The 27582-nt window shown below is 33.0% G+C and overlaps 1 protein-coding gene across 5 annotated transcripts in view; it reads left to right on the top strand.

The window, feature by feature from the left end:
• LOC117119806 (death-associated protein kinase 1-like) overlaps positions 1–27582 on the top strand; it is a 42525-nt gene that overhangs the window by 11287 nt on the left and 3656 nt on the right. For 3 of the 5 annotated variants that reach the window (XM_033264726.1, XM_033264724.1, XM_033264723.1), the window contains exons 2-10: positions 16860–17000; positions 20506–20604; positions 21762–21860; positions 22215–22412; positions 22674–22871; positions 24734–24832; positions 25239–25415; positions 26652–26970; positions 27199–27396. In XM_033264726.1, the coding sequence (XP_033120617.1) occupies positions 16905–17000; positions 20506–20604; positions 21762–21860; positions 22215–22412; positions 22674–22871; positions 24734–24832; positions 25239–25415; positions 26652–26970; positions 27199–27396 (1483 nt within the window). In that variant the 5' untranslated portion in view covers positions 16860–16904. Of the gene's footprint in view, positions 1–8237; positions 8416–11160; positions 11533–16859; positions 17001–20505; positions 20605–21761; positions 21861–22214; positions 22413–22673; positions 22872–24733; positions 24833–25238; positions 25416–26651; positions 26971–27198; positions 27397–27582 lie in introns of those variants that run through there. The other 2 variants (XM_033264725.1, XM_033264722.1) reach the window with 2 other exon arrangements.

Raw genomic sequence — 27582 nt, 5'->3', positions numbered from 1 at the left:
ATGCTTAGTTTATTTTGTCATTCTGATCGGATTTTCTCTACTGTTCCGTTTTAATTTTAATTTTAAATTGTTTTGCATTATATGGCCGTTTGCTGTTTTATGGGTGCTTCCCATTTGCCTTTCACTTATATTTCTAAATTTAAATCTTCATATAAATATGGATAAATTGTATAAAAACACAATTATCATTCTTTTACTTAATCAATTAAAACAGAGACCAATGCAGGAAGGCAACAAAGACATTGTAACAATTGTAGCAAAATATAACAAATTATTTTGAAAAGAATAGAAACAATAAGAATTTCTCAGAATGCTGTAGCTGCCCCCTTATCCCTCGTTCTTATTTACCCCCTAGGCTTCCTGTTTTGCAACGCTGTAGCATAGGCCTAATCATTGCATATGTACTGGTGGTAGTTAATGAAAGCCCCCAAAGTGGCCCCTAGTTTATGCTTCAGTATTGGCATGTTGGTATCTGTTTGGTATGCGACATTAAACTTAGCTTTAAATTGGTTGGATTGCAAAGTTAAACTGTGGCGTTGCATTGGTATACACATACACTTATTATAGGATCCACAGGAGGTTGGCCAGGTGTGTATAACATTATCTCAAGTCAATCAGAATTCTTCCTCATTCGATTCTTGAGGAAAAAAACTGCATGTAAGGGCTGCACAAGTGCCTGCTCATTTGATTAAGATCATGCTATTAATATCATATTTTGTATGGTTAATAGGCCGGTATTTTAAAGTTGCTCATCCTAATCGATGCACAAGAGAGAAACATGGAGAGGAGGGAGGGGGAGGGAAAGTAAAGTTTGCTATATGAACCCTAATAACTAAATGTACATGAATGAAATGGTAAAGGCAACCAAAGTGTTTTAAACTACATCAAGTATGTTCTACATTAAGTGTGTTCAGTTTTTAGATTTTAAAAATCAGATTTGCTTTTCAATAGGTAAATTTGTTGTATTTATGTTAAATATGAAATAAAATTTCTCTTAGAAACTAATTACAAAATATATATAATGTCAATTACATCAGCAAAATCATTTTATTATGATAAACCATGTATGATCAGCTTATTGAGTTTAATGATGATTGCTGATAACCTAAATGCCATACATTTTGTCGGGTGCACACATTCTTTATAATCCACATGATATTTGTTCATTTTGCATCCTCCATATATTGTGATAATATATGCAGAAATGATTTTTGTTTTTCAAATTAAATAAAAAAGGAAAAAATCCCACATCCATGCATACAGTTATAATGATTAACAATTTACTTTAAAATCAAAAAGCCAATGCCATTTTCCAAGGGTCCAGTATATTAAGTAGCTGTTTTTTGCCAGGGTTCAATTGTTGTAGTTTTTTTAGCCTTTTAGATGTTTGCGACATTTTATCACTTGGCGTTTGAGCTATTAGCATTAACATGTAAACTTGCTGTTTTATACATGTTTTTACTCACTGCATTGCAAAGCTTTCTGTACAAGATGGACATGTTTTATTAATGGCGATACTTATTGCATTGCAAAGCGTTTTGAACACTGTAGACATGTTTACTCATTGCATTCCACAGCATATTGGTAGTGAAATCTTAGATAAGCCTAGTCATTCTCATATTCTTATGTTGGAATCTCAATTTGTCTTATTTTTGTCTTTTTGGAAGTAACTTAAAATGTTTATTTAGTAATAAAAATTATCATATATATTATTTTTATTACCACCATCTTTAATGCTTGTGCTCTGTCCAACATACTGTAGTAACATTTGTACAGTGGTGTCACTGATAATACAAATATTGATACTTTTAAAAAAACTGATAAAAAAAGCCACAAATAAACATGCAACATTGATTCTTGAAACTGAAGATTTGTGTGGAGAAATTGAGAGAACATTAGCTTGATGATTCATACCATGTGAAATGTTTTGTACTAATTCTAATCTAATTATGTAGTTCAATTGTCATGGAGACAATATTATGATAGAGGCAGGGATAATTAAGTACCAGCTTAACTAAACCATTTCCATTGACTTCCACAAAACAATAATCGTTTATTTTTTTAAGAAACATAAAATCATTAATTCTCATTTTTGGTATGTGGAATGCAAGATTAGAAAGATTTAATCAAAATGAATGAAGTTATGATGCATTTACTAACAACTGTAGTTGTTTTTTTTTCAAATGACAGAGTAGTAATTAATTAATTAAAATAAATTTAGAAGCAGTTTATAATGAAAAGTATACTTAAATGGAGCATTGTTGCTTTAACCAAGATTATCAATTAATCTGTAAAATAAATAAATTATAATTGCAAAGGACAAATTCAGTTTTGATTCTACAAGAAAATCAATCAACAATAGACTGATTGTTTTTCAGTTTTTATTATGTTTGTTTAATGGTTATCTTTTCTTTATTCTGGGAAACTGATTTCATCTGTTATTATATATTGTTTGGTCTATGAATAATTTTATAGATGTATCAAGCCACTTTATTTTATCAAATCCAATACATGATTGAAATATCCATAAATCGAAAGTACTTTAACTGTACTTGAAATGTCCATCAATACAACATTGTTCATGGATTCAAGCAGTAAAATGGAAATTAGTGTGAATCATTTTTTTTTCCAATGTCGACTGAAATATTATTAGTACTGTCTGTATATATTAGCAGCAGCCTTTCCTTACTCAGCTAAGACAATTATAGTTTTGTATATATGTTACTTTTGTTTTATTTTATCCCATTCTGGTGCTTTTATACAATTTTATTCACTTTACTGTAATTGAATAAACGACCCAGAGCATTTATTGTTGAGAAGGGTTTTGGAGGGGGCACGCCGGTGTTTATTCAAGTGAGGTGTTTATTCGAAGGAAGCGTTTATTTATTTCGGTGCAAAATGGATATGTATATATGCTACTCAAATAAATGTCCCTATAATTTCACTGTAAATATAGACCTACAATGCATAATTGTGTTATATTACGTGATCATAAAGACTTATGTATCCCAACCAGGTTGGAAAAAATGTAATTCTACTGGAGTAGAACACAACGGCCGCTGCAGAACGTTTTTGAAAGTGGGGGGGGGGAGGCCATTTCAGAAGGTCCGGTACGTGTGCTAAGTGAGCATCTAGGCTGGGGGTGGGTGCTGCCAAGGAACCCCGGTTGGGGTCAGGGATACTACGGATATTTGACGAAGTTTGGTGAATTTTATTAGTTATTGTATAGGCATCAAGTTAAATTTTTTTTTTATTATTTCCTTCACATCCAATGGCAAGTACACTTGCCACTTACAGGATGGAATGCTTTATAAATCACATCCAATGGCAAGTACACTTGCCACTTACAGGATGGAATGCTTTATAAATCACATCCAATGGCAAGTACACTTGCCACTTACAGGATGGAATGCTTTATAAATCACATCCAATGGCAAGTACACTTGCCACTTACAGGATGGAATGCTTTATAAATCACATCCAATGGCAAGTACACTTGCCACTTACAGGATGGAATGCTTTATAAATCACATCCAATGGCAAGTACACTTGCCACTTACAGGATGGAATGCTTTATAAATCACATCCAATGGCAAGTACACTTGCCACTTACAGGATGGAATGCTTTATAAATCACATCCAATGGCAAGTACACTTGCCACTTACAGGATGGAATGCTTTATAAATCACATCCAATGGCAAGTACACTTGCCACTTACAGGATGGAATGCTTTATAAATCACATCCAGTGGCAAGTACACTTGCCACTTACAGGATGGAATGCTTTATAAATTAAGTCTCTTTATGAGGCTTAGGGAGTGGATTTGTTTTGTTCGTGAGAAACTGGGTACTTTCGCAGATGGAGGATCTGTACCACCTCAGCCCCGCACTATGCTTAGGGCTGAGGTAAGAAAATTTGTGATTATGGCACCTCTAGATGGCCAGAAATTGCACTCCCAGACTTAAAATTTAGACCCCACCCCTTTGAATCCGCCAATGATTTCCCAATAAAGTCGAAGTTGAGATTGCTTCCACGATCTCAATGAATTATTAACCATGAGTTGTATCCTTAATATGGATGGGTATTTCCCCACGAAACCTTCACTTTTCCCCCGATAGATAAAAATTACCCTTCTATAGTAGCCCAGAAATGATAGGTCTATTCCGACTGTGGCGGGTCCAGGAAGTCGAAAGAGGAGACCCAGGGAGTGTCTTGTGCAAATGGAATGTCCACCCACCTCAGCCCCTCCACAGTTGGAGCTGAGGTAAGAAAAAATTAGGATTATGCCACCTAAATGGTCGGAAATGTGGTTATATTACGCTAGTTTGAAGGTTTAATGTAAGGCCAATCAGTTACACTTACTTTACATCTTCATGGTCAGCATAAAGAGCGTTGCTCCATAAAGAGGGCCTTCCCCATATGCTTAAATACAGAATTCACGAAGGCGAGTGTTTATGCTATGAAAAAATGAACACCCTGGGACGCTTACTCGAGGGAGGTGTTTACTCCAAATGAGGCTCTAGAGGGGACATTTATTCGAGGGCCGTCTTATAGAAGCGGTTGGCGCATCAGTTGTGGCTTGGAATCCCAAACTTGAGGTCAGGGGTTCGAAACTCTTGCTGTGCAAATCGCTTGTGTCCTTGGGCAAGGAACTTTATCTACAGTTGCCTCTCCCCACCCAGGAGTACAAGTGGGTACCTGGTAGGTTCGAAACACAACTGCGCTGATTACTAGCTGCAATATTATTCTCCCCTGGGAGCTGAGTATGTGTTCCATATGTGTTTGATCCAATGACCGGGGTAGTAATGTGAAGCGCTTAGAGGCATTGTGCACTCTATATAAGAGTGACATATTATTATTATTATTCAAAGTGGAGTGTTTATTCGAATAAATACAGTATATTATTATTTTATTCATAGATATTCTATTATTATACTACATAATTTGATTACATTTTATTCCATTTTAATATTCTTCGGTTTACTTTTATGTCAGTTTATCGTGAAGACTAGTAAGTCTGTCACCTCAAGGTTTGATGTGACAAGTGGCAAGAAAGGATCCATTTTTCAAATTGTATTTTATTCTATCCTATCATATTTCATTTTAGTCCATTTTATCTCAGTTTTATATCTTTTCATAGAAAACAAATATTTCTAATATCAGATTGAACAAAAAGATATACTATAATTAATATTATTACTGCAAATGGTAAACATAAATTATTTAAAATGTTTGCTATCTGAGAGAGAATAAAAGAACTACTGAACCAGTTTCACTATATAACAAAATTATATAACATAATTAAATACTGTATAGAGTATTTGAGATTAGTCATTTGACCATGAATAAGATGTGAATAAAAACACAATGAACATGGCCATATCCTAGAAACATTTTGTTGTCTTGCCTGCTGTCAGCATAGGCTTAGCATAATGTAATGTGATGTCATTGCGTTTCTTGAATCCAGCCCTGTAAGGGACCTTTGCAAGACAATGACCTCCTCAGTGGCGTATACATCTAGTTATTACTTATATTTTCAGCTTATACAATGCACTGCAAAAATAGGTAGTAGTGACGGTGAAGAGAAAAATAATTATAAATCGTAATATAGTGTCAACTAAAGAAGTGTACGTATATAAACCAGTACACCAAGACCATGTGGTCAATGGATTAAATTAAGATAATTGTGCTACAGACATACTGTAAATAAGCATTTATCTACAATTTTATAAATAAAAAAAAATTTGATGTACAATTATATGTTTACATTTGTATTTATTTACTATAGATTTTGTACAAGATTATTAATATCTATTTCTAGGGGTAGTGAATGATTGTATTGCTCGAACCTCCTGAGTTTCTTAGGCTCTTTGTCTTAATTGAATTAAACTGAATTGAATTTATTTGATATAAAACAACATAATACATGTTAACATACAAGGAAAGAAAAAAATAATAGAACTACAAAAAAATGAAACCGTGGAGAGACACACAAGTATCATTGCATGTATTCAATAGCTGCGGATGTCCATCAACCACGGCCCTAGCAGTTCATGGATTTGTGGAGCTCTGGGAAAATGCATTGATTTCATTTACTTGAAATGCAAGTGTATATAGGGTTTGTTGCATTCAGCAATAATCATGTTATATCAAGCTACTCTAGAGCACAGGTTTGAATGGAAATGCTGTCATTTAGTGGATACATATTACTTTGATGCCGCTTGACATAGACGGTGTTTGTATTCGAAATGCTAATATGTGCATAGGATTCCAGCAAGCAATAACCATGTTACAGATTGCATAGTGTAGTGAGATGACATAGCTATTACAAATCATACATTACATTAAAATGTTAGGAATAATTTTGGAGAAGTTTACATATTTTATGTAATTTTAGAGTTGATGTAGCATACTCAGATTATAACTTAACCTGAGCTGTATGCTAAACAACGAAAACTCAGATTGTCAAGAAATCAATTTTAATTGTTGGTGTACTGTATGTACCTGTATTACTTTTGTGTTTTATGGAACTTGTTTGGTAGCAGTGTTGGTGATGTATATAAGCAGCTTCATTGTGTGGATTTGACAACGGGCTTTAAGCGATTTGGCGTTGTGTTGACTACAGCAACGTGAGTTTCATAAATACGCGCTCGCTGGGGGCGCCTGCATAATGGATCACGCGATACGAGGTAGTGCGTCGTCCTGTAAATAGAAACAGCTTTGATGTTGAGACAGGAAGTGCATAGTAGATGTTCATGGTTGTCTGAATTCCCAGTCGCTTTTCCCCGCGTCGCCCATTTCGAAAGCTCGCTATGATACTGGATGTGACGAGTATTTTTTTTTGTGCTGGGTGAAATGCTGTCAGTAGATGTTCTACCCAGAAGCTCTTCAGATTCAGATATATCCCATTTTTGAAAAGAATTAAAAATCTTGGGCACGTTTGTGGCGTAGACGCTCTCAACTACATTTGTGAAGATGTCACAAGTAAATTGCTCCATCTAAATTTAGGGACAGGCCATTGTAAGAGTTTTTTGTCCAAGATTGTAATCGGGAAATCCTTTTAACAATAATTTTATAAAAACAGTGTTTAACATATTTACTTTTAAAAGCATTACTTTGACTTTCCACAACCAATACATTGACATTTAAAATATTACAAATGTTGAAAGGAATTTACTGTATGAGCTTGTTCTGCAATTATCATGTGAGTTGCTGTCCTTCAAAATTGTTCAGTTTTTTTACAGATATGGAAAATATGATTCTGTTTTCTTGTGGTTAGATCACATTTTATTATTTATTTTATTTTAGGCACAAACGCCAAGGATATGCCAACAGCAGACTTTTGAAAGTGGAAATTTACACTGTCTTTTTCTTTTGCAATTGTGACAGAGGTCACTAATTTGACTGGGATCAAGGTTCCAGAATGAAAGCCTTTGTGGAAGTCAAGGGGAAATTTAATGGTTTTGGATAGGAAAAATATTCTGCATTAAGATATTAATAGGAACTCCATGCAATTACAATAATTTGGTTGGATTGGAAAATTATTAGTTTTAGTCTGATGACCTCAATTGGTGTTGGATGACAAGAGGCCCATAATTGGTCGATGGGCAATTTCCTCGTGAACCCTGCCTGTGCTGCCATTGTAAGATGTTTCACACCAGTACGTACGCCACAGGGGCGGATTTAGGAGGGGGCGGCCCCATCCCGTCCCGTGAGAGAGATGAGACAACTTGTGCATGCTTGCCGATTAGTAAATCCAATGATTAGGGATGATACACCTTAAATGCTTTTAATGCTTTCATGGATTTTGAAAGATGTCAAACAAAATCACTTAAACCTTTTTCATTAAATTAACATGTATTTTTAATTACACTTAATAAAATCACTTATAATAATTTTCATTTAATACCTAACTGATTTATAGATGATGGCATAAATAAAGATACATATGCTTTTTAAAAAATAAAAATATAGAATAATATAAATTGCATTATAAATTATAAAGTGACCACTAGATCTTATAACTCCTGGATGATGAAACCCTGTGTGAAATTGTGTGTTATTGAATCGTTCCTAAATCAATAGCTGCAGGTCCACAAATAGTAGATCTATTGCATTGATTCAGCTGTATACTCAAGATATAAGCAGCTCTACCAGATTGAACAAAATCACAATATATTCACTTGAGATAGTTGCAAGTACAGCTAAGTAAGCTATGTATTGTGGTATAGGGATATCAGTGATACCAATTTTCTATACAAATTCAGCATTTGCTTCAAAATGAGCATCTGCTAAGTAGAGACAGCGATAGATTGGGGCATATGAGTCGTTTATTGATACATTACTTAATATTGAAACACATTCGTTGGATTTTTAAGCTGAGTTTCATTGCTGGAGGCAGTCTGTAGGATTATGTAAGTCTTTGATATATATGTCTTTATAAATTTGTGACATGAAGCAAGTTGAATGTCTTCAGTTCAATGGCTCAAATTTTATTCATAAGCAGAAGTTATAAGCCAAAGCCCAAGTTGGTCTTTTAAAGCTGTAATTATAATATTATTATCAGGTATAACGTCTTCTTATGGCCTTTTTCTACAAGGACAAATATATTTGAGTGCTTTTTTATTTTATTGGAATGATGCATCATTAACTAATGTCTATATATATGAGGCTTAGTTGTAAAAATCATGGTGGTTTTATCATGTGTTCAATTCTTTAATTTTAATTTGTGTTTCTAATTCCAGTATTAATTTTCAGATTTTAGGTTTTCTAATTTTATGCTCATCTTGCATTCTCATATCTTCTCTTCTGGCTTCTAAATTTGATTTCCATTTTGATATGTAACCGTTCTTTAGGAGATATCCCTGATTATAACCTGGTTCATACTTGACCTCTTTGCTGTCTTATTATTTTCCTGTCTAAATAATAGCATTTTAGTATTTTCAGTCTCAATGTACTATTTATGCTTTTCTCAGAGTACAAAAATGTCTAATATGCAGCCATACTACTCTATGACCATTTCCTATAGACATACTGTAAATTAAATACATTTATACATTATTAAAAAGGTATCATATCATCAGATAATTGGGTGATTCAGTCTAATGGCTAAACAGTTGAGGCAGGGGTGCACAACCTATTGCCATAATATTTGCTTGTTCGAACGTCATACAATTTTTAAATTATTTTTAACATATTCTACAATTTTTAAAATTATTATTTTTAATTAATTTGTTTTTTGTTTAGTTTAAAAAAAAAAATAAGAACGTATTTTTTAATTAATTTTTTATAATTGAAACACAAAAAATTAGAGTTTATATGTTACTCTTTGCATATTTAATTTTAATATCAAGTTTTGTCTTGAACTATTATAAATTTTAAAAAATTCACTCTTTTATATGTCCACAATGTTAATCTTGTAAATTGAATTTTTATTGAATTTTCTTCTTCATGTGTCGCATTTAATGAGCTTTTGTATTTTATATTGTTGTTTTTTGTGAAGGGCCCCTTTTATTAAGTCAGCATTGCTGGTAGGGCACCCTCATTAAAGAATGTTGAATGTAGTTCTGGTGGTGACCCAAGTTTTCTTTGTTAAGGACCCAAAACGGTAGGCACATTATAAAGAACCAACAGAAGTACATCTTTCGTGATGAGTATGGGGGTTAATCGAGTGTGCTGGGCACAGTAGATGGACTTGTTGACATTGAGCATGCTCAATAGATGGATCAGGCTTACTCTGAGCATACTCAGTAGATTATCACCTTATAATGTGAATTCCATTGATACTATATATATATCCCATTGTTGTAATGGCTCCAGGAAATTGAGATCTTAGAAGTAATAATACAACATCAAAATATATGACGGCATTTCATGGAAGGAAATGATGGCATTAATCATATTATTCACAAACAGCCTAAAAATATAGTAGGCCTAAATTATAGTAAGCTCAAATAATTTCATTCCTATCAAGACAACCGATTGTAATTTCACAACCAACATTACATACAGTATTTTTTTTTTTACTTGAAATGGGCCCTGGGGACCCGAACCAGCCACAGTACAGTGCTACCCAACTTAACATAAATGGACACATACAGACCTAATAGCCTGCTTAACTCTCAAAATCGGGGTTATTCGAGCAAACAGATTCCAATTGAAACCCGACGCTGGCCAGGTTTGAACCGAAGTCTACAGAAAAAATACCTCTTAGCCAACTGCTTAGCTTTGCATATCCAAAGTTAACCATCGTGCCCTCACCCAAACTTAATCTTCACACCTGACCCCCCACTGCTGCAGGAACTAGGCCCTGTCAGAGTGGCTTTCTATACTGCATCCCTAACATGGAAGGTATTATTAATTGGTGATAAATTCAAATGTATGTTTTTGTCATTGAAGGAACTAGGAAACCCTAGTGTCTGTGTATTAGTAAATGGGTTGATTGGCACCTAATTTTAAATGTACATGTTTGGGTGAATAAAGAATGTAATTTTTCAGTTGCTATTATACTTACTCTACCCACTTGTTGGCTTGTCAATCAAATGCAAAGCATTGTCAATATTAACACTATTTGATATGGTGAAGAGTGGTGGTGAATTCAGATCAGGGACCTGCATATAAGGCAATAAATATAAAAACCAACCTTTACTGTCATATAGGCATACTGATGTTGTTAGCTTTTTTTATTTACTGTATTCATTTATTTATTTAGCGTCCATTCAATTCATTAAAATTTGAACATAAAAAATACAAGGTAAAACAGCATTATTAAAATTGAAATGTAAAATTAATTAATTGCCTAAAAAGATACTGTATACGAATGGATGCAAGGACAACCCATTGCATCAACACCAGTTAATTTATTTCCGATAGGGGCCTTGCAAGAAACTGACCTACTCTGTATATAACCTGTAGCCAAGACATCATATAAAGGTCCCTTTAATCTTATAGTCCATGCATGAACTAATTTTAATGAAGCTTTTAATAAGTTCTTGATTCTGAAATTGATGGTGAGTTGTTTATAGAAGCATAAGCTATTGGCTTGTCGTGTACAGGTGTGCTCTGGTATATTTGTAAACATCCTTTTTAACAGGATACTAGAGGATCATAATCTGTCAATTTCAAATCAGTACATTTTATCATGTACTCTTGTTGATATTGGACGTTGCTTTCTAATTCTGAATCAGAGCATCGATTAGAAAAATCATATAGAAACCTGCATTAATAAAACAAGCTGCATTAAAGAGACCATAAGCGGCTTCGTAGTCTGGTAATTGTTTGCTGCCTGAGTTGCATTTTCAACGAGGTCACCAGAAAAATAATGTGGAGTGCATTATTTTCAAAATTATGTGGATAAGTCTGAATTGAATAAAAGAAGAACAGATTTTGATGCAAGTTAATTTTCTGTTGCATGTCATCTGCCATCTTTGATCAAAATGTTTTCTGTAAAGAAGCTGGTTAATCATTTGCATAAGCAATGCAGAAGGAAACACAATTTCAAAAGTTTCAAGAATCGTGTCGACACACATCAGGTGAGAGTCTCATCTAAAATGCCATTATTTTGTGTTCACTGTTAATGCTGACAAGCATTAGTACTTTAAAATTCATATTTCTCTGGAGTTGTTAATGGGTTTTAAATGATAAAATCAGTGTTATATTATATAGTAGCTGGATTGTGTAAATCCCCATATGCTTTCCAATGTTATTATCATTTTTTTAATTTAACTTAACATGCTCTTTTTATAAAAATAATAAATTAAGGAACTTATATACAATGATAAAACATTTTTTTTTAAATCTGGTGATTGTCAGTTACATTTTTGTACTAAGCATAATTATCTAATTATAATTATTTCCAATATCTTTTCAATTTCAGTTTTATATGTAATCTGTACATCCAATCTTTTAGGATGACTAATAGAAGGTTATTATAGCCATAGAGAATGATTAAATAACCTGCTCTATAAATTATGTTTCTTCATGTGAAGAGGAATTAATTGTTAGTTAATTTGGAAAAAATCTTCTAGAAATTGCTTAGTTCAAATATATTGAGGTTTAAATACAAATTTTGAGATGTTGTCATTTAAATAGTTTAAACTAGGCATACATGTCCTAAGGGCTGAAGCATCTTAATGAGACTAGGGATATCATTGCATTTTATTCTTATTTGGATTTATACTTGTGTATATATATTTTTTTTCTCTTTTGTGGGTATCTCACACCTTTATTTCCATTCTTCACATTTTGCAACAAAATATACAAAAAATAACCACATGATTTTCATTAAATTCATTACGATGCAAATCCTTTTTTTTTGGTTTCAATAATTAGTATTATTTTTTATATTTCTTTTTGAATAAATAAAATAGTTTCTAGGGGTTTGAATGCAAATAATTATTACAGAAAAATTAAATGACCCAATAAAACATTTTGGATGCTTTAGTCCAGATTTAGCAAAAAAATAATGTTTTGTGCAGATCAATTATTTCCTTTGAATCACTTTTCTTCGCACATATTTGGGAACATGCAGTAGTAAGTATTCAGTACGATAGCACGTCAGGTAGGGCAAACCTTTACTCCTATGATCAGTTATGGTAGTAAATTTAGATTTAAGGAGTTTGGTAAAGATGAACTTTTTTTCTCTTTTGTGGGTATCTCACACCTTTATTTCTATTTATTTCTGTAAATATTGTATTAATTTAGCTTTTGCTGTGACTGCAATATGTTTTGAATAAACCTTGAATAAATGAATAAATAAATTTTTCAAATTGTGATCAAAAGTGCTTGACAATAAAAATGTGGCATGCTATTCAAAAGTATAGCAGTAGCACGGTTGGAGGTTTAACACCATATACCAGATAACATCTGCGCTCTTGAGGGACAAAAATTCATGAAAAAAAATTATGAGACTAAGAGTATAAAATTATTGTCACAGGCCTTGCTGTACAGCTCTTCTTATCAAACTATGTGTCAAAACCTAAATTTAGGTCACCAAAACATTTCTGAGAGTCGCGAGACTGCTTATGACTTAAAAAAAAAAAAAGAGTCAGACTTTGGTAAAGTACATTTCAAAACAATGGAAAATACTTATACATAGTGCTCCTACAGAGGACTCACCTCAAGATAAATACCCAGACCATAGAGAAGGAAAATAGACCCAGACATAGCTACAAAGACTAAAGCCGGAAATTCATTGTCGACCCAAACCTTAAAATCTACTCTGTCCCCATCTCTTCAAGGATTGATAAGATCATTAAAATTTGACAGGAACATAGCTCACTTTTTTAAACCATCTTAGTAAAATCTTAGCTTAAAGTCCCATTCCCGGCAAAATTTCAATAAAAAAAGATTTTTTTTAGAAAAAAATGCACACATTACTTTAGTTATTATAAACCATTGAAAAATATTGACATAAATTTTAGTTTTATGCAAAAGAATAAAAAAATAAGAAATACATACTATATCTCATAGCAGATTACCATTTTCTTGACAAATTCTTCGTTACTAGGCAAATTCAGAGGTTGTAGACCGCATCTACTGGAATGCTCTCGCTTTTATGTATACTTTATACAGTCAATAAAATGTGCCCTCTCTAATGAGATTTTGTACTTGCACTCGCACATTGCGGTCGATCGAGTAGGCTTGAGATATGTTCGTTTGATTGTCAAAATCTTGGTCAGAATAATTTTTTTAACAAATTTGAAATAATTCCTATGAAATATTGTATTTCACAAGTGTCAATACTAGCAACGGAAAATATCATGTCGGCCGTTTTTATGTGTGATAACAAAACCTAAATCGTGTAAGGCTAGGCCTAGCCTAAAAGTGTTGGATAGGCTAATGTTTCCGGCACCTACCGTACTATATTTCTTCACAGACCTATCGCAAAATCAAACATAAAAAATTTATCCGTAATTTATTTTTTGTGTGGAACACACAAAAAAAATCAAATTTCAGTCTTATTTTAAATTTTTTTCATGTTTAGAAATGTCTAAATTCTGTTAAACTAGCAATTGTGTATTATATTTATAAATCTTTTATAACATAATTATATAAAAATCAGATTTTTCTTAACAACTGAAATTTTGCCGGGAATGGGGCTTTAAAAACTGTCTTAATGTCGCATGCCTACAATCAACTTTTTAATTTTAAGCAATGTTTAAGCTAAGCAATATTGATAAATCTGACTTAAGCAAAAAACAATGGACTTAAGATGAATTTAAGACAAATTTCTAGTTTGATAAATCCGGACCCGGGGCAGTACACATGCCTATTTATACATACTATCCCATGATTTAATCTGAACACATCAGACCTCACAGCACACAGCAATAGCTGTAATCATTAACTTGTACTTAGTAGTAATTAGACAGGCAATTACCTGTAATGGTGATTTGATCTGAATCCTCAGTTGTTTGTTAATTGATTTAGATCCTCAATTGGATGTGGAAAATTAAACATCAATATTTCTTTGCTGTAAGAAAACAAACACTTCATATTCGATAGTTTTAAGTATCTATTTCTGAAATTATTGATGTTTTTGTTTTGGCTGTGAATGTTAGTTCATTGTTTTGATGATATAATAATGTTGTTAATATTATTAATTTTTTTTATATTAGGCCTATGTATTATATGTGTGTTTTATGATAAGCTTGAATTTTACATGTTAAGTTATTATTTTGTATTATTTTCTTTCTTTATTTTTTTGATTTAATTTTTATCTATTTCTTATTTAAAATTTCCTTAACATCCAACTGCAAGTACTCTTTCACTAGGATGGAATGATGCTTTATAAACCAAGTCTTCTTATGGAAGGCTTATGGAGTAGAGTTGTTCTAGTCATGAGTAAATGTCCTGTTGTGATTGAACCCAGAATCCTGGAATTAGAAGGCAAGCACCTTAACCGCTAAGCCATTCAACTCCACTACATTATTATTTTAATCTATTATGCATACTTATATTATTGTCCATTGATTTTAGAAGTCTTTATTTATTTTTGTTAAATGAGAAATTTAATGCTTTAGTTTTTTATTGATATTTTATCACCGACAGTATTTAAGGTTATTCCATTGTGTAGTGGAGGTATAGCACATGATACTGGGGTCTAGGGGCGGAGCCTCAGTCGGGGTTCAGAGGGCATGTCTCCTTTGCGATCGGATGATCTGAGCATTTTTAAGCTGTTCTAAAATGATTTCAGGGAGTGTTTGTTGACAGTACCTGGTACATAAACAAAAATATTTTTAATAAAGCCATGTACAATTTGAGTTTTAAATACTTTTTACCCTGAATATTTTATAAATCGTTATCATGCATAGACTTTTGCTAAATGCATGACTAAATTTTATCACCCATGTGTTTCTGCAAAATGCATGTTTCATCCAAAATCACTTTGAAATGCAGACGGTCAGTGTGTGTTATTCTAGTGTTCTGGTAATTTCTTATTTTGTTTGATGTTATTTCTTATTCTGTTTGATGCCACTATTAAGCATATACTGTATAATAAATCTAAGAAACCATACTGTATTCATTTCCCATGGGAGTAGGAAAGCATTGTATCTATTCTAGGTTTCCTGATTATTCCGTATTCTGTTTGATGCCACTTGACATAGTTTTACTGTTGAATAAGTCTAAGAAATCTCGCTGCATTCTCTGGAGGAATCCTATAATGTTTCTTATGGGGAAAAAAAGCATTATGTGATATTCCAGTTGTTCCGGTTATTCTGTGTAGGATTATTGCGAGTGGATAGTTTGGAATAAGCTAATACAAACAATTATTTTTGTATACGATTTATATTTGTTGGAGTAAGTAGGTTTATTACCCATGGAGATTTGGTTGAAGACCTTGGTAATAATTATGATGATGATAGCAATGTCAGATCCCAATAGATAACCCATCTTTTTGGCTTTATTGGATTTTGCCGGTTTTACATTATGCTTTCTTGCTGTTTTTTTACAATTGTAACTTTTATTTTTGTTAAGCATTTACAAATTGTCACTTGGCACTGTAAAAAACTTCATAAGATGGTTTTAAAAGTTCATCCTGTAGGCATAACACTTAGGTGTCTGAATCAAATACTGTACAATAATGAATAAGACTAGTCAAAGGTTGATAAAATGAAAGAGATGATGATGGTGTTGAAGTGGACGACATTGAAGATGATGTTGATAATTTTGAGTGTCAACATTTTTCATCTTCATAAAATCTTTACGCAATCGATACGCAAATAATAAACTCCCAAATACTTTTAAAGGATACTTTACAAAAAATAATGAATAAACATAACTATGACACTAGAAACGCAAACAAGTATGTTATAAAAAACTACAATAGAACCTCGACTCGAAATTCAATAATGCACACCGGTCCTCTGCTCTGGAACTCACTTGACACATCCATCTTAAGTCACAATACCATAAATTGTTTTAAATACAATTACAAATCACACCTTATATCTAAATATAATCACTCTTAATATCCTTAATCAAAATTATTCTCTTAGTTACGTTATAGCCTAAACTCGTCAGCTTAATTACAAAATCCAATACCGTTACCCTTCTTTCTTTGTTTCTTTGTGTATGTGTTCTGTACTGTCCTTTTCCCGTTAAGAATATAATGTGGTACACTGTTCTTGTATTCTTGTATGTTTTGTATGTGTATAGCATTCACTGTATTATCAAAACTTTTAAAATTTTCAACTTTTTACTGGTGGAACCAGGCTTAAAGCCCTCCTCGGCTTATCTGGCTTTCTCCAGACATATTTGCATTCCAATTAATATAATCAATTTTTTTTCATTGTAATTCCTGATGATGTATTATGTGAATAAACTGAATTGAACTTGAACTCTTTATATTTTTCAGATTTCTAGTTTCGATCCATCAAGTGAAAATGAGTCGTTTGTCTTAATGGCTCTGTTTCATGCTGTGGAGGAAGGGAACTTAGTGGGTATCAAGGAGTTGGTTACAACTTTGACATCTTTTGATCCAGATCAAAAGAACAAGGTAAGTATCAGTTGTCTTCATTTTTTAAGGTGCCATTCTCTATTCATTTATAATAAAAGCTATTGGACCTTAGAAACACTCAAAGTGTCATCATAAAAGGCAGGGGCAAAAGAAATCTGTTGAAAAAGAAATACAACCTATGAAATACAGGAAATTGTATTTGAAGTGGCCTGAATGTTTGACTCAGACCGAACTCAGACCAAGTTGTCATTCAGATCACAACTGTATTTAAGTTGATGTTTCTATATTAATCATGGTTAGGAAATTTGTCATTTTTGTCAGTTTACAATACTACTCCTCCTTGACATTATTGTTGCTACTCTGAAAATAAAATCAGTTTTAATTGTGATATTATTTTAGGCAACCTATCAAATACAGGTAGTTGTTGATTGGTAAGACAGTCTACATTATCCTACTTTTTCAGTGTTTGCATTGTCAAGTACTGTACATGTTTTTAGAGACTGATGGTGCTTGGTATTATTGATTTAAAATATGATGTGTTATTACAACACCCTAAGTGCCAATTGATATGATTATTGATAGAATAAATGTAATATCATGATAAAACAAACAGGGGGGGCTAAGATGTCCGACTGGGGGGGGGGGCTAAGTATTTGTGGGTGTAACTATAGCCGAAGGCCCGAGCCGGGTGTGGGTATTGTGGGGTGTCCCTCCTCCTAAATCGAGAATCCCCCATTTTAGCTCATCACCCAATAGTGGCACCAGCGGAGTGCAGGGAGGCCCAAGACCCCTGTTAATCAGGCCAGGCTTCTCCCGTCTACTCAATTCCAACCAAAACAAAATATTGTATTACAGGGTACAGGGTACCGCAAAAAATCCACCATTTGGCAATATTGACACATCATGCACAATCCAGGCACTTTCTTTTCCATATGTTGCATCTATTACCATATTGCATTTTATCCTGCTGTCCTTTAAAAGGAAACATGGATGTTATTCTTGATCATTTGAATGACAATGTGCGCTGCGAATATTAGGATCTCGGTATTTGAATTACAAAACGTTGAATATTAAAAACATATTCTTAGAATCAGTAAATACCAGAGAGTACTAATAGCAGTAAATACCAATAATAAAACCTTTTTTAAGTAAAGACTTACCTCAAGTACTAGATTGCATTGATCAACAGGAACAAATTTTCCCTTGATGAGATGAGATTTCAACCCCCATCATAATGAGTGAGTGCACAGTGGTATAAATAGTATTTTAGACGATAATTAAGATATTTTATTGTACTGTAAATGGTTACTGTTACGAAAAGTCTCATGCTGGATGAATCACCATCATGAAATATTAAACGTGCCTAAATTTGTTATAAAAAATTTTAAAAACTGTAAAAATTTGAATTTATGTAAAAAATTAGCAGTGCCTCATTTCTGTGTCTTTCAGGTGATTTATATTATAATGAGCTTATGTGAGAATACCAGATAAATCTGTTTAATTCTAATATTCCTTACACGTGTACTAATGACATTATTGGTAAATTGGTTTATTGGCACAGAGACTGACATTCGACCACCTCCGTAAAGTGAAATTGACGTCGGTGATGAATGTATTAATGAATCCACAACCTGACTGAAATGATACCATTGGCTTATTAACGCTTGTCAGCTTATGTTGTAATTTGCATAAATTATGAAACTATATTAGGAGAGGTTTTCTATATAAAATGATGTTGATGGGTTTTATATATTAAACCTATTTGACAGTATTAAAAAATGTAAAAAAGGTGATAAAAAAGGTACCTCTTCATCTTTCTTTATGGCTATGGAGGTGATTTTCCTACTAAATGTTTGAAAATGTATAGGCATGTATCCTAAAAGCAGCTCAAAACATAGGGGTATATAGTAAGCTCAAACCAGTATATTCATCATTGTGCACTACCTTGTTTTTTAATACAAATATTGGATGTATCATCTTCTAGGTCGTACATCCCATGATATTATTAGTTCTCAGTTTGACAGAAATTATACTAAGTTCATTACCTGGTTGGAGTCCACCATTAGTTTAGTCTAATTTTTTTGTTTTTCAATATACCTACATGATTTTACTGTAGAGTCATTAACAAGTTGGAGTCGGACAGACTTTAATCTAATTCCTGAGTTGAAGTCCAGCAGTGTTTAATCTAATTTTTTAGCTAGGTTGGAATCAGCCAGGGTTTAGTCTGATTCCTTTGTTTTACTAATGTACCTTCATGGTTTTACCAGGTTGATTCATGGTTGATTCCAGCAGGCTTAGTCAAATTTCTGGCCTGGTTGGAGTTGGCCAGGCTTTAATATATTATTTTATATTTGGTTTTTTTTTTTATCTATTTATATCATTTTTCATTAGGTAAACACTTAGCACAATAACCAGTCTATTTTGGGCTTTAAAAAGTGGTAGGTTTCAACACAGTGGTAGATTTCAATATAGGTAATATGGGGAGGGGGATTCCCTACCTGCACTCTACTAGAGAGTTCTTGCCCTCGGCTAGAATAATTCAAATTGGAGCATACGCTGATATTTTGTGACTTCTCACCATAAAATGGCCAAAATAGGTCATGAAATTTATATTTTATGATATATTACTTTTTGACTCAATTTTTTAATTATAAAAGTGTTATATATACATATTTTCTGCTTTTCCATACTAAACTGCCAAAGCTTACATCTGGATCTACTTATTTTAGGAAATTCTTTCAAAGACCAAATAAATCTTATATAGTGATCTAGACAAATATACCATTAACAAGTTGATTTCCCAAGCAACACGATAGGAATCTCTTTGCAGATGCCTGCATATCAATGCATCTCAAAAAGCAAGTTTCATTTCAATTGAATTTTGATGACAGCATAAATAAATTAAGTATAAGTATAACTTTTTGATGACAGCATAAATGATTTTGATTCACATTCATTACTATTTGGTTCAGTGCTCTACTTTCTACTTTTCTTCATTTTTTTTTTTTTTTTTTTTTCGTGGTAGTGTTTCTTCGATAGACAGGATTTCCACATAAAATACAAGGAATAATCCTATACCGGCATTAACAATTTTAGGAAATCCAAATATTGTTTACCAATTAAAAAGAAAAGGAGTGGCAATTTACTATATTAAGCTGTTAAGTACTAGTTCATGTATCATAGTTTTCAGGGAGTGGAGATCAATTTATCAAAGTGTTAACTTTTCTCTGAGTATTACAATATTGTTTTTTTTTTCTTTTTTCCTGATCTTGTTTCCACACAACAAGAACCATGATAATGAATTATATTGAATTTCAATCGAGGGAATTTTACTGTGGGTTTACATTATGATTTACAGCTTTGCCTTGTTGATAGGAAGTGATTTTAAAAAGCTTTAGAATATTTTCTTTTTTCCTAATGGAGGAAGGGGTGGCACATGAAGCACAAGCTTTTTTGTGTATTTGTCTATAGATGGGTTTTGTAGTTTTATGTTGAAGACAATTAATAAGCATATTTTTTTAATTGTTACTAATTATTTTTTTAGCATGGGGAGACAAGTCTGCACGTTGCAGCTGGTTGTGGGTACGTGGACATTGTCAGGTTCCTTCAGTCGAAGTCTGCCTCTTTGAATGCAAAAGATAAAGTAAGTAGTGAACCTCAGATTTAAAAGTTATTATTATAATATTATTATTAGCAACTAGTAATTACAACATGCATAAATTTATCTGCTTTATAACTACTCCAACTTAGCATTGCCTATTCCTTTGGGAACGATTCTTCAATTAGCCTCTTTTAAATTGTTCCAGTAGATGGTAAAGCATATCAAAGATGCCTGGTATTTAGAATTTAGTGAATTTTTTAGTGTCTGCAGGTTATTGTTGCATGATATAGTCTATCTGGTTTTAACCAGTGTAGGTGACAGTAATTTTTGATGCACATATTGAAATATAAAATTGACTTTATAGACAGTACTAAAAGGACATGTTGATCTGTCATGTACTGTACCATCTGTTGTGTAGCACTACTACGCTCTTTGTAAATTAGCCTTTAAGTTAAGGTGTGAAATGAACATCTGGTTTGATGAGTGTATGGTTCCTGGTTTTATTAGGATATACTATGACTGCCTAATTCTGCCAAGGTATACCATTGCCACCTAGTTTTACTAAGATGTACCATAACCACCAGGTTCTGCTAAGATGTACAGTACCATAACCACCAGGCTCTGCTAAGATGTACCACAACCACCAGGTTCTGCTAAGATGTACCATAACCGCCAGGTTCTGCTAAGATGTACCATAACCGCCAGGTTCTGCTAAGATGTACCATAGCTACCTGGTTACTTAAGCTCTGTCCAGAATATCAAATTTTCTTTGACAAAAAACTTGTATTTCCATATATAGTCATGATGTACCTATATATGGTCATAATGTGATGTCATCATGACTATATTTATTTCACATGTTTTTCTCAAAATAAATGTGATAGTCTAAACAGGGCTTCAGGTGTACCATAGCCACCTAGTTGTACTAAGGTGTGCCATAGCCACCTGGTTCTACTAAGGTGTACCGTAGCCACCTGGTTCTACTAAGGTGAACCATAGCCACCTGGTTCTACTAAGGTGTACCATAGCCACCTGGTTCTATCGTGTGCAGTGACCACCTGCTTCAATAATTATATTTACTCTTTGACTTTTCTTTCTACAATGAGCTGTGGAATAAATAGATTACTTTATTCAATCTTCTTTTTTTTAAATTTATATACCTGATTTTATTATTATTTTTTTAATGATTTGTATTATAGAGAGGTGATACACCTGTACATTGGGCTGCTAGGCATGGCCATACAGCCGTTGTGGAATATTTGAGACAAGAACAATGTCCGATAAATGAACAAAATAAAGTAAGTTAAGGAATAAAGTTTGATTATTGTACAGTAGTTTATCTAGTATTTTGATAGCTGTAAGTGAGTGCAATAGGTTCCTTACCCAGTCTCCCTCTCGTTTTGGTATGCAAACATCCAATATAAATACACAGTGCTGAGTTATAATTAATACTATGGTCCCACCACCAACTTCCACTACTGGAATACAACCACTATAATATCCATCCCCTCCGAACATTTATGTCCAACCACTATGTTCAACCACCATGGTTGAATTATTATCTATTCACTAAATTGCAACCATACAGTTTTAATAAAGATAAATTATTTAGGTCTCTGTAAATTATAAATATATTTGTTTTGCTGATAAAGGCTGGTGAGACTGCTCTGCATGTGGCTGGTCGCTATGGGCAGGCTGAAGGTGTTGACCATCTATGTCACCTTGGTGTAGATACAGACGTTCAAGATGATGATGGTGAAACTGCCTTACACATCGTTGCCTGGCATGGCTACAGTAATATCGTTCAAACTATATGTGATGCTGGTGCAAATCTTAACCTCAAAAATAAGGTCAGTATTTACAAGATTATAGCACCCTCATCTCTGATTATTCTGGAGAATAATTCTGTTACATTTCTGTTACTCATAATTTGTAATAGTATCCTTCCAAAGAAGCATATTTAATTTGATATTGTTCATTAATTTTTATCAACCTCTGAAGAACCACATTTGAGTGGTCGATCTCCTTTCTATTTTGTTTAAGGTCTATTGAATACAAAATAATTAAATTAAACTAGCGTATTTGATAAGTTTAGTTTGATTGTTGAATAGGATGGTGAGACACCCCTCTTGTGTGCTTCTGCTAGAGGACATCTTGACATTGTTAAAATTCTTGTAAGAGCAGGAGCTAGACTTGACAGTCCAGACCGACATGGACTTTGTGCAATACATCTTGCCGTTAGACGGAATCATTATGACATTACTAAATTCCTTTGTGAGTCGGGATGCAACACTAACTTGAGAGACAAGGTAAATATGTGTGTTGGTTCTTCCAAGATAAGTCTTTAATTACATTTTCTGCTTGATAATGCTTATTAATAATAATAATAATATGATTTCATTGGTTTAAAAAAATATTAATAATTATAATGATAATACAAATTATGATGATACATGTTTATTAATAAAATTGTTAGTGATAACTAGATGAAGATTCATCTTGGCATGTTAATATTATTTGATGATATTGGTTTGATAATAATATTAACTAAAGTACATTATTTTATTTGTCAACATGATAAAGATATATTAATTAATAACAAAACTAATGATAGTGATATAATAATGATGATAGTTTATCATAATAGGTATTCAAGATATAGTGATATAACAACAGTGTTTGAAATAGGCACTTGCTGCTGTGACATGACAACAGTGAATAATATTCAAAATAGGCAGTCATTGCACAGTAACAATGTTAACACTCATGACAAATAGGTACTCATAGCTCAATGACACAGTGGCAATTGTCATAATAACATTCATGACATCAGTGTTCAAAATGAGCACTACTGACACTATGACACAATGACAGGGTTGATTAATGTTACGGTGACACTCACAAACAAAGGCAGGGGGGCACTAGGAGTTCCCTATAGGAGGGGTCGAAGCGGGATCCACCATCTTCCCCCGTCAGAGAAGCCTAACCCCCTCTCCCCTTCCTGTTGGGGATTAATTAAATTTGTCAGAGAATTTTTTGTTTTAAAGATGATAAAATGTTGTGTTAATTATGGGATTCTTTATTTAAAAAGGATGTCGGGGGTTCTAATCCCCCTGTCGAGGGTACTAACCCCCTGTCAAAGGTACCATCCCCCTGGTAGGGAAGAGCTGGCGCACCACTGCAGCCCATACGATTGCAATAGTATACAACACCTCGCACATACGGTAGCACTGCTCACACTAAACAGTTTTTAATCCCTTAAACAGCTTAGTAAGGCATGTTTGATTTTATTATACTTTCGGCGTTCGAGATATGATTTTTCCCCAACGGGGGGTCCAAGCAGGGTGTCTAGAGGTCCCCGCCAGGAGGTACTTTGCCCTCCTGGACCCCCCGCTAGCGCCGCCCCTGCTCACAAACACAATGTTCAGGCACAGCGACACAGTTAGACACAAAGTGAAAATAAAAGTAAGACAATCAATAAAAGTAACTTAATAATAAACATAAAACACATTTACCTTACATTTAAGTAATTACAAAATCAATGTAAATTTCATTACTAATGTACAGTTAAAGTAGCAACACTTTAATTGTACCAAACTGGAATAACAATCATGGTAAAAGAACCTTTTAGTATAGGTCTACCAAAGAAAGGAATAACCTACCAATTGACATAAGGAAAAATGCAACCAATATGAGTTTGGATATTTTCAAAAGTGCTATTTCTTAATTTTGAATTTTATCACATATTTAAATTCTTTTCTGTTTTCATTCATGTTTTATGCCTTTTGTTGTTGTTGTTTTTTTTTTAATTCTAATGATTTTGTATTTTGATTATGTTAATTTTAATCAGGTTTCTATTCCTAAAATGTTTAAAAATACCATTTGGTACCAATGGACCATTTGGGAGACCAGTACTTTTGTATTGAAAATGTATCCAGTCAAAAGAAAGAATAAATAATAAATAAAATTAAATACGAAGAAAAATAAAAAGAATACAAAATTTTTGGTTTATGGTAACGATTGAAAGATGATAAGGTCTGTTTATTCATAAACATATACTACCTTTTTTTTGTGCTCTATATTTTGGGGGAAAAATGAAATTAAGAAAATTTAAGAAATTACAAAGAAGTTTGGATAGAATGGAATGTATACTGATTTCCTTTGACTGTAGTTTGGTGAGACAGGTCTTCATGTCGCATGCAGAGATGGTAATATTGAGTTGGTACAGTTACTGCACAGTGCTTGCTGTGGATTGGATACTGCTAACAAGGTAAGCTAGCTACTCAGATCAATGAAAGAAACGTACACTTGTTTTTGACCAAATTGCCTAAAGCACACTCAGTTTCTGGTGTGCGGTTTCCATCACTCAAGTACAGTTATTTACTCAATATGCGAAAAGTACAGCTACACAATAATGAGAATAATAATGATAATCTAAGTGAAATTTTTAATATCACAATATAACAAGGTTCTATAATAGTAATATATTAGACCAAACAATACAATTCACATAAACTGTTTACACCTGAAGATTTTAGTTTTACCTTTGAAAAGTCTTCTTAATATATGATAAGTATTATGATTTATGTCATGAATAAAGTAAAATTTGTCTATTTTTTCTTGTTATTTTATTGATATTTGTAATGTAGTTTATTTGATTACTTAAAACTTTTTAGCATGGTGTTACTGCTGTACAAATGGCAGTGAAACATGGGCATATAGAAGTTGTACGTTTTCTATGTATGGCTGGATGTCGTCTAGAACATTGTAATGACGATGGATTGACTGCGGCTCAAATAGCAGGCATAGAAGGCCACGATGAACTTGTGGAGATGTTAAAGCAATTACAAGGGGTAATGTCAAAGGATGTTTTTTTTTTCTTGGCCATTTTTATCCAAACGACAGCATTCCCATTTGACAGATACTCAGAAATCATTTGTATTCATATAGTGCTGCATTAATGCCATTAATACTGAATCATATGATATGGTCACATGCTACTTAATAGCCAATTAAAAGTGGTGAGAGTTTAAGATGATTATATTTTTAACAGTCAGTGATGGATAAATGCAGATTGTCACACTGATAATTTGGTTCAGATCCTGTTTGTAAAACTCACTATTTATTAACATTATGGAAATATCAATAATTTCCTTGATGGATTTATATTTTTAGTAATTGGGAATTCTGCCAGGATAATGATAATGCACTGTGGAGTGGTCAGTGACTTAGCCTGACATGGTCTCTCTATTCTCAAAATTTGGTGGTGGTGGTCCTGATATCAAATGATTCCAGTCTATAAATTAAAAAATATGCTTAAACATCTATTTCCTTTACAATAAATATAGATTAAAGATATAACATTTTATTTGTAACATTTAAACTTAAATTTTTAGTTCTACCGAAATATCAATATGCTCTAGCATTATGTGAGTTTGTTTTGCATGGGTGCTTATTATTTGTGAGTGAACATTACCCATCATAACAGTCTATGTGGTTAATGGTGAAACATCCATTAACAAATGTATGGGAAAAACAACAAAAAAACACCTAAAGGAAATAAAATCTTGCCAAAATTTAAAAAATTTTGTATGAAATTACAAATGATGGAATTCAAGAAAGAACAAAACAAATGATTTCCAGTAAAGCCTACAACATGTGTTTGACATGCACAAGCTACTACATCACTCAGCATGTTGTCAGTCTAGCCTAGATGTTGCAATGCATCACATGTTCTCACTGATCATCCACTAGTCACATTGTCGGATGTGGTGATGCACCACTTGATGATAAATGTCATCGGAATGGATGAGATAAAACACTGTTAAGCATTTTTCATATATTGTGTATATAAGACTAACAAACATTACTTTTGACTACATACATTGTACAGTGAACTGTAACAGATAATATAAACTGTAACAGTGTAAAACAAACATACAGTACAATATTGTATGATCTTTGTACATTGCATGGCACAGTATATATAATGCAGAGATTACTGTATTTACTGCACATTATCAGACAATGTACAAACCAAATAATTGTAGGAGATTCAGTATTGAAATGATTAATTTTGTTTTTATTAGAGTCGTACGAGGGAGCTATTTATTCATCAAATGCAAACTGTCACAGCGCCACTTCCCCGCATTAAGTTGCGGTTGTTTGGGCATTCAGGTGTTGGAAAAAGCACTTTGATAGATTCACTTAAGTGCGGTATGTTGAAAGGCTTCCTAAAACGCTCCAAGTCCAATCTGTCACTCTTAGGACGGAATTCCTCACGGAAACAACCCTCCTTGAATGAAAGTTTGGCAAGAAGTAGAAGACATAGCTCAATGTCATCTGTAAAAACCAACACAGATTACAACAGTACCAAAGGTATTGAAATAACCAGTGCCAGCATACCAGGTACGTATATTACATTTCACTGTTCCCTGGTAAAACATAGAAATTCAATATCATTTGAACTACTAATAATGCCAGCTTACCAGCATCGTATACTACATCATTTGAAGTTTGTTTTTTTTGTGTGTGTGTGTTGTTTTATAATTCAAATGTTTTTCATTTTTGTGAATCCTGTACTGGGTTTCCGTTTTATTTTTTGAATTTAAATGAATTTTTAACTTTGTTTTCTAGGAGCTGGTGAGTTCAGTATTTGGGAGTTCTCTGGAGCAGAGCCTTTCCACATTTCCCATCATCATTTTATCGATCATGGAAGCAACAGCATTAATGTGATATGTTTCAGTCTATATGACTCTTTTGAAGAGCAAGTTGAGCAAGTGACATATTGGTTGAATTACATTAAGTCAACATTACCAGCAAATGAGCCTATAGGTACTGTAATGTACATTTCATATATTTGTTTATTCAAACAAGTGCTTTTGGGCCCAAAAGCAACAAAATCACCATGACAAAATCTGGAGCCTCAACTTAACTACATGCTTAGCTGTAATATAAAAACATAAATTCAAAAATATAAAATAATGAAAGCATATACTGTAAATACTAATAATGATAACA

This window comes from Anneissia japonica, unplaced genomic scaffold (genome assembly GCF_011630105.1).
Source record: "Anneissia japonica isolate Jap-2015-1 unplaced genomic scaffold, ASM1163010v1 scaffold724_len3256291_cov202, whole genome shotgun sequence".
Classification (NCBI taxonomy): domain Eukaryota; kingdom Metazoa; phylum Echinodermata; class Crinoidea; order Comatulida; family Comatulidae; genus Anneissia; species Anneissia japonica.
The sequence above is the reverse complement of the archived record's forward strand: the minus strand, read 5'-3'. Positions and strand labels throughout refer to the sequence as shown.